We start from the raw sequence: 9,470 nt of genomic DNA on the forward strand, positions 1-9,470 counted from the left end.
TCATGCACCCTGGCCTGAACCTCCTTTGCACCCCGCTGTCCTGGAGGTGGGACCAGAGCGCCCAGCGCCCTGGTCCCTCAGGACCAGGGCGCCCAGTGCCCTGGTCCCTGGGTCCTATTTTGGGCCCGGTTTCCTAAGTGATATCGGGTCTTTTTTATTGCAATTTGGAAATATACTTCCCTGGTCGGCCTAAGGTCGGGAAAATCAGTCTATCAGCCCTAAATGACAAGTATATAAACTACATTTTCCTCTCTCATTCGATATGATGAAAAAGGCGTGGAAACTATACTCAAGCATTCAAGCATTCAAGCATTCCTTCAAGCAATTGATCATTTCAAGTCTCCATTCAAGGCTAAGTGTTGCATTCAAGTCAAGGATTCAACCATTGAAGAGGAGATCACTTATTACATGCTACATACTACAACATACAACATCTAAACCTTCGCACATAAGGATACAAACATCCTTAGAACAAGGTATTAGTACTTGTTTTACATTACAGTCATTTACATTTACAGCTCTTGCTCATTTCTTGGTTAATTCCAAAACCGGGGTTTGACCTAAAGGCAAACCCCTAATCCCTAACCCCCCATCGTCTTCGCTTTTCTGTGTGTAGGTTGCAGGTACGTGGCTGAGATTGAAGATCTGGAATCCTTGTGTAGAGACGAACCGATCCCCCTTCGTTTCGCGGATTTTTTGGAGGACCGTGGCGCCGGGCGCCATCGTCCCGACAACTTTTGCCCAAATTTGCAGGACAGCGCCGTATCGACATTTTACTGCTAATTCCAGGTCTGCAGCTTCATCCTATAACCCGAACTCAGTTTATAAGCGAATCTTTATGACTTTCTATGCATCCTTAGCTTAATTTCCTTAATCAACATTCTTTACAAAAGAGGGTAGCCTTGCGTTCCTAACCCTTGAAACTCATTTAGCATCCAATCTTGCATTGCGTGGGATTGGATCTTGTGGGTTTCAACCCCTCTTTTGAATGTAAAGTCTTCCCCCTAAGTGAAAACCCATCGAATCCTAGCGAACCTCACTTCTCTCTCCTCGGAGTTGGAAGAGGGGAGACCAACTAGGGTTCGACCGCGATTTTTCGCTTTACATTTTGGTGAACCCGACGTGAACATCCTTTCTGATTTTTCATGCTTAGATCTGAAAAAATTGATTACATTTCCATGTTTGATCTTTTGCAAAGTTTTAGAGGTGATTGCATTAAAACCCTAAAATTTCTTTTTAATAATTAAACTTGCGAAATGTCTAAATGTTAATGCTTGTTTCAGATCTGTCCTTCTATTACAAATTATCAATTCATATTTGTGCTTTAATTCTGAAAATTAAGTGGTTAAGTGTCAAAACCCTAATTTTTGAAACCCTCTTGATTCAACCTTTGTCCGACAATTTGACCGATCAAAACATCTCCAAATCAGCTGTAACTTTGGATTCCGCAATAAAATCACAATATCTTTCATCCCTGAAAATTTGGAAAAAAGTTGCGAGGACCGTGTTGCACTCCGAGCGCCATCGTCCCCGACATTTTTTCCAAAATTTTGGGAGCGAGATCTTGCTGTATTTTCCTGCTAAAATCCAGAATTTTGGCTGATTTTGTCAATTATAACACTTTCAAAATTACAGTCAAAGTTGGTCTTGTGATTGCTTGGTCTAAGGCTCCTAATCATTCAAAAATTATCGAAACTGAAATTTTGTGTCAAAATTGTGTTCCTACTGTCTTAGATCTGAAAATTGTATTTGCATTCATTCGAAATTTCAGTGCTTTATTCAAATATTTGCATTTTGTGACTTTTGAAATTAAGTGCCTAATTACAACAATTTTGATTTCCGCTTTCAAAATTGAATTTTGCGTGAAATTGAATCAATTTTTAAATTTCAAAATTTGCATTGCTCTTGACATTCCCTCTAAAATCATAAAATTCAAAATTTCAGTTTCCCTCTCTTTTTCAAAATTCAAAATTTTGCATTTTTCGACAATCTTGATAGGGTTCAATTTTGAATTTGCAACTTTAATTTGGCCTATCTACAGATCGTAAAATCCCTCAATTTTTTCAGATTAGCTCTAAAATCATCATACCTTTCATCCCTGCAAATTTCGAAAAAAGTTGCAAGGACCGTGTTGCACTCCGAGCGCCACGGTCCCGAACATTTTTTCTGAAATTTCGGGAGACTGTTGTGATTGCATTTAACAGCTTAAATCTGGAAGATTGGCTGGTTTTACTGAAAATTGCTACCTCTAAAATCAAAATCTTCTCTCTCTCTCTAGTGCATGAGTTTTACAACAATAAGTCCTACTTACACTATTCCCGTTAGACGAAGCCGTAGAATTAAGTCTTTCCGAGGTTTAACTACTGAGGAGATGGAACCTAATTTGAGTAGTCTTTTTAACGAGGACATGGGTAATTCCTCTAATCCTCCTAATGATGAAGAAGCTCTCCATGAAGTTTCCGTTGAACAACTTTCCAAATTGGATAACCAATTTGACGATTTTCACCAATGGATGTCTCATGAGTATCCCGATAGTCAAGCTCTTCCTTTAATTGAGGGTCTAAAACGCATGCTTCAAAGTGATAAGAATGGAATTGATGTTTTGCGTGGTATTTCACACATTGTGAATTCGAATGTGATGCCTATGAAGAGTTGTGCTGAATCTTTAGGTTATACACAACCTCCTACACAAGTCAATCATTCTATTCCTTTGACCACTTCTATTGCTAGTTTACCTACCTTTACATCAAACATCATGGCTACCTCTATACAAGACATTCCTCCTGTGATTACCAGTCATGGGGGCAATCCTCCTTCTTCAATTAACCCTATTCCTTCATTTAATCCGACTTCTTCATTCATTCCTTCAATAAGTGTTCCTATTACATCTTCACAAATGAACATGACACAAGGGGGCAATTCATTTAATCATTCCATTCCTCCTTGTAGTGTTCCTCCTATCCAATCATCCCCTATGGTTGACTATCATAGGGTCCCACCACCTTACTCTTTACCATCTTTCAATAACATCACACCTCCATCTCAATCTAACACACCTAATATGAACTCTTCGACTGAAGCTACCATTAATAATCTTGCACAAACTGTCTCTTCTTTACAGCAACAAATTGCCTCTATGAACCAATCTAAGTTTAGTGTGCCCACATTTGATGTTGCGAGCCCACTTTCTCTTGACATTGTTCGAGCTATCCCTCCTAAACATGTTGAAATCCCGCATTTGGAACTTTATAATGGTAAAGGAGATCCTCTAACACATGTTAAGACTTTTCAAACAATTTGTACTGATTTTGCTTATGACCAAAGGTTGCTTGCAAAACTGTTCACTAGAACATTAAGAGACAAAGCCCTACAATGGTATTGCTCGTTGCCTTCTTATTCTATTACTTCTTTTGAACAACTTGCAAATGCTTTCATTCAACAATTTCAAAACAATATAAGTCCTAAAGTTACTTTGATTGATTTGATGCATTGTAAACAAGGTGTTAAAGAAAAAGTGACTGATTTCATTGGTAGATATAAGCATTTGTATGCTCAAATTTCTTTTCCAGTGCCTGATAATGATATTCAAAGAATCTTTATTTCTAATTTACAAAAAGATATTCGAGACAAACTTCTGTTTTCTGAGTTTACTTCTTTCCAACAGTTGTGTGCCACTCTTCACAATTATCAACTGACTGTGAGTCAAATGGAACAATCACATCCTATGGCTCCGAGTGATAAGGGTGATAGCAGTCAACAACCATTTGGGAAGTTTAAACCGAACAGAGATTCTATCAAATTCAATGAAAACATCATCAACAACAATGTGAATGCAGCATCAGGTGTGCCTTCTATTTCTAAATTTTTCAGGAAAGAAAGAAAGTATACTCCTTTGAATGAATCATTGCATGATATTATGAATAAGTTATTGGAACAAAATGTGCTTGCCCTTCCTCCTATAAGACAAATTGATCCTGCAAAGATTACTTCACCTTATTTTGATCACAAAGCTTTTTGTCACTTTCATCGTCAGCCTGGTCATGATACTGAAAAATGTTTTTCTCTAAAGGGTAAAATTCAAGATTTGATTGATAATAATACTATTTCTGTTTCTGGAGTGAATGATAAAGGCAACACATCTGTAGCTCCTCCTAACCAAAATCTTTAGATTTTTACTGATCCATTACCTTCTCATACTTCTCATACTTCTAATGTGATTGAGGCTAATGATTCCTCTTTCTCATCTGATGGTCTTGTGTCTATGACTCCGAATGTGATTAACTTTGTAGAGCAGCAAGAAAACCCTAAAGAACCTTCCATCACATTTGATTCTAGTGAAACCATTAGGGCACCTGATGGTCCTTTATACATAGTTGCAAAAGTCAATAATATGCCTTGCCGTGGAGTGCTTATTGATCCTTCGTGCATGGTTAATGTTATTACTGAAGAATTTATTTTTACTTTGCAATTGAATCAAGTGATCTATGACAAAACAGATGTGATTGTGAAATTATTTGATGCATTTTCTTCTCCTGCGATTGGTTCTATTACATTGCCTATTGAGGTCCATAACAAATCCCTTGATGTGAACTTTGCTATTATTCCATCTTCCGAACAATTTCATGTGAAGCTTGGCTATCCTTGGCTATCTTCCATGAAAGCTATTGCTTCTCCTATTCATAAGTGTTTGAAATTTCCCCATAATGGTGAAGTTGTTACTGTCAATCATAGTCTCTTTAAACCAGCTGAAAGAACTTCTAGCGTTCCTCTTGATTACTTTTGGCCTAAACAATTCCAATCTCTTCCTCCGCGAAGTGATCATCTTTTCAAATCTTATCAAAAGTGGAAAACAGATATGATCCTATCTCTAAGTGAACCTAGAGCACCTAAACTTGACATTCCTATCATTCTTGAGAAGGAAATTCTTCCTTTGAAAGACAAAACTAATGTCTTTCCCCAAGAAGATTCCCAACCCGTCCCTATGGATGCGACTATGTCTATGCCTAATAAATCTTCTAAAAATAGACCTATACCTCCTCGTCATGATGGACTTGGTCTTCTTCCTAAACCAAAAACTCCTCCTTTATATGGAGCAGTTCCTCCTCCTGCCTTCTATAGAGAGAAGAGACCTTCTTCTTCTCCTATTATCCAGCCTAAGAGACCACAACCTAAACACCCAAGTGATAGGGATGAGAACATTCCTCCTCCTCTATCTTCTACACTTCCTACTAAGACTAGACGTAATTGTTCTGCACGGGAACGTCGACAAAAGCGTCGTCTTAGGGCTCAAGCAGCTGCTTCTCAAACTTTACAATCTCCAAAAACACCTTCAACAAGCATTATTCCATTTTCTCCTCAGCCGGATATTGAGCCTAAATCTCCTAAACATAAGATGCATGATGGTCTTGATCCTGTGCGAGTTAAAGATCCTATTTTTATAAATCTTGATGATGATATAGATGAAAATGTTATGCATGATGAAAATGTTACTCCTCTTGCTTCTGATAGTGAATATGAACTTGTTGATGTTGATAACCATTTATCTAATGAATTTTCTAAAGCACTTATCCTAGCTCCTAGACAAGAACAATGTGGCTTGGAACATGAACATAGCCCTTGTTTGGATCTTATGATAGCTCCATCTGCTGTGTTGGATGTTCCTCCTCTAGCGTGTTCCCTGCCTTCCCGAAACATTGATCAGCAAGATCGGGGGGTAGATGACATGCTAGACTAGTTACATTAGCATAGCAGACTCTCTTCCGCTCTCTTTTGTTACTTCTTCTATAAGTTATTCTCATTCTTCTATTTGTCGTCCTTAGTGTTGTCTACTTGAGGACGATGCAAAGCATTGAGATCTCTCGATCTCTCTCATGTTGACTCAAAAGACACATGTGTTCCCTTCTTCTAGGTGACCTTCCTTGATTGGGGAATGAAGAACAATTATGCATACATCCATATGATATATACATGACTTATCATATAGCATACTGACCCCGAGGAAAGCGAAGTCACCTCGTGCTTTGTGTTTTGTGTCTATTATCCTTGGGTTTATCTCACACTTGGGGGCTAAATCCTTGCGATAATGTGCTCCTTTCCTTTCTCATTTCTTATGTGTATCACTACGTTAAAACAATCACCCTCGTTGAGGCGTGTGCGATCGCTTTAACGTAGGGGGGCATACACCCTGTCTATCCTTTCAAAGATACTTGAAAATTTCTTGGCAAACTTAGCTTTGTCTTGAAGATTTTTGGTATTTCTTTTGCATGACTCATAGTGAGGGAACCTTACTACTGACAGTCATGGTTCTTCCTCGTGATCTTCCCTTTTACTTTGTCAATCGAAGTTGTAAGATCCTTTGTCCACTGGGGGCTTGGTGTATCTTGCCTCCTTGACGTGGTGAAAGTCTTTCAACGTTGTTTCCTTGTACTTTACCGGAAGTATGAGCATACATACTCCCGCTAAAGTGGGGGCTAAATGTAGCGTCCTAAAATTGCGACACTTGCAATTTCGACTGCATTTCAGTCTTCACGATGGCGACGCAACACGCAACCTGAATGGAGACCCCAAAACTTGCTCGCAACACTGAAAACTGCATTTTTCATGCACCCTGGCCTGAACCTCCTTTGCACCCCGCTGTCCCGGAGGTGGGACCAGAGCGCCCAGCGCCCTGGTCCCTCAGGACCAGGGCGCCCAGTGCCCTGGTCCCTCAGGACCAGGGCGCCCAGCGCCCTGGTCCCTGGGTCCTATTTTGGGCCCGGTTTCCTAAGTGATATCGGGTCTTTTTTATTGCAATTTGGAAATATACTTCCCTGGTCGGCCTAAGGTCGGGAAAATCAGTCTATCAGCCCTAAATGACAAGTATATAAACTACATTTTCCTCTCTCATTCGATATGATGAAAAAGGCGTGGAAACTATACTCAAGCATTCAAGCATTCCTTCAAGCAATTGATCATTTCAAGTCTCCATTCAAGGCTAAGTGTTGCATTCAAGTCAAGGATTCAACCATTGAAGAGGAGATCACTTATTACATGCTACATACTACAACATACAACATCTAAACCTTCACACATAAGGATACAAACATCCTTAGAACAAGGTATTAGTACTTGTTTTACATTACAGTCATTTACATTTACAGCTCTTGCTCATTTCTTGGTTAATTCCAAAACCGGGGTTTGACCTAAAGGCAAACCCCTAATCCCTAACCCCCCATCATCTTTGCTTTTCTGTGTGTAGGTTGCAGGTACGTGGCTGAGATTGAAGATCTGGAATCCTTGTGCAGAGACGAACCGATCCCCCTTCGTTTCGCGGATTTTTCGGAGGACCGTGGCGCCGAGCGCCATCGTCCCGACAACTTTTGCCCAAATTTGCAGGACAGTGCCGTATCGACATTTTACTGCTAATTCCAGGTCTGCAGCTTCATCCTATAACCCGAACTCAGTTTATAAGCGAATCTTTATGACTTTCTATGCATCCTTAGCTTAATTTCCTTAATCAACATTCTTTACAAAAGAGGGTAGCCTTGCGTTCCTAACCCTTGAAACTCATTTAGCATCCAATCTTGCATTGCGTGGGATTGGATCTTGTGGGTTTCAACCCCTCTTTTGAATGTAAAGTCTTCCCCCTAAGTGAAAACCCATCGAATCCTAGCGAACCTCCCTTCTCTCTCCTCGGAGTTGTAAGAGGGGAGACCAACTAGGGTTCGACCGCGATTTTCCGCTTTACAAGAGGTTATTGTTGAAGAGGATGAATTCAAGAGATTACGTGAGGAAGAGTGTATGCCATCAGAGACCCAAGTTGAATCTGTTGTTGACTCCTAGGATGAGGAGGGTGCAAATTGGACTGAGGTAGCAGGGCAAGGAAGCCTGGCAGAAATTGTGGCTTTGGAGAGCTTTGCATATGGCATGGCCTTGATAAAAATAAAGAGGCACTCCCTTGATGTTGAGGATAATATTTGCATAGATAATTTAATAGAAGACTACGAACCTATGGACTTAGATGAAGGAGTGCAAACATGAGTTTTTGGTTTGAAGTGAAACCAACCATTGACAATAGTGGAGGATAATGGACATTGCTCCAAGCGGTTTCAAGCATCGCAGGGAGAGAAGGAAGATGTTTTATCCCGACCAAAATCTATTAAGACTCACCAATCCGATTGGATGGATGTGGATGATAGTATCAACCTAGATAGTGAATAGCCTCACATGAAGGAGGTAAACAAATCATTACAGATGGAGCAGAACACATTGGATTCGTAGAATAATATTTCAAGGAATAATATTCCAAAGAAGTATTTTTTTGTGAAAAGGGAGGAGGCAATGTTGATGACTACTGTAAAAGAAGAGGCAGAGTATCCTCACCTCCGTAAGGAGAAAATTATTTTTCAAATAAAAGAAGTTCAGCTTTTAAATTTTATTGTCTGATAGAATTTGGAGAAGGTTCATTCAAAGTGTTCTTGAATAGATTTTGGCGATGTTAAAATATTCATTGGGTTTGGTTCGAATGTAAGATCGAACATGGAAGTAGGGATGCCAGTGCATGGATGTACCAGTTGGCCTTCATGGGGGAGATTGTTGGGTATATGAAGCCCAATGGTCACATGACTGTTTGTCTTCCCTAAACTCTCCATTTCGTATCTGATATGTTTATATAAATGGTTGAGTGCAACCCATACTAGATGTACTATGTATTGGATATTTGGTTAATAAGATAATTCCCTATGATTCTGGTGGACGTAGCCACTTAGTAGTGAACCACGTTAAACCTTATGTTGTGTGTTTCTTTTTTGCTGTTTTGTTTTCTATTCTCTGCTCATTTTAATATTTACAAGAGACTAGACAAAATTCTTAATGATAGATATATAACCGTTTTGGAGGTCATAGTATCTAGACTAGAGCATTACTCCACCATAGTTGGAAGAGGTGTGGATTTGAGGAAGCACATCAGAGATGAGGGTGGATGGAGGAATGTAGCCAGTGTCGACAGCTGTAGAGGATGCAGGAAGGCCTAGGTATATCTGGGCATTTGAGGGAAGAGAAGAAGTCCACTACTTCCAAGCATCGAGGAAGTCCCCAATCCCACCATAGTGATAAGGAGGGTTGTTATAGAATTGCACCCACACTTAGTCGAAAAGGCTCATCATGAGAGAAGTCCCCAAGTATGCGTCAAGGAATGGGCACTGAGGAGCTGCAGTGACATAGACCTTCTTACCTCCTCTGTAACCCATGATGTACATTACCAAACTTACCCAGTGTTCAGTGGTGCCCCCCTCAATGCCCAGGTCAATCCCATCTAGAACAACGTCTCCCAAGGGCCTAGAGTTGGAATGGCCTCCCAGATAGTTGTCCCATAGATAGGATGCCACATTCTGGGCATCTATGATGTTTCTCAAGTAGTAGTTTCCTGCTCCTCCGCCCAGTGACGGAAGCCCCTTCACCAAGGGCTCATCCTTAGATTTTATAATTTCCAT

General features: G+C 40.1%; 1 protein-coding gene across 1 annotated transcript; it reads right to left on the reverse strand.

Annotated features, from left to right (window-relative positions):
* Nucleotides 1–9,122: 9,122 nt before the first annotated feature.
* Nucleotides 9,123–9,470, reverse strand: LOC131031485 (acidic endochitinase-like). Its single transcript, XM_057962612.1, has one exon. It carries the CDS (start codon nt 9,468–9,470, stop codon nt 9,123–9,125), a length of 348 nt encoding a protein of 115 aa, XP_057818595.1.

Source organism: Cryptomeria japonica, chromosome 6, assembly GCF_030272615.1.
Source record: "Cryptomeria japonica chromosome 6, Sugi_1.0, whole genome shotgun sequence".
Lineage (NCBI taxonomy): Eukaryota > Viridiplantae > Streptophyta > Pinopsida > Cupressales > Cupressaceae > Cryptomeria > Cryptomeria japonica.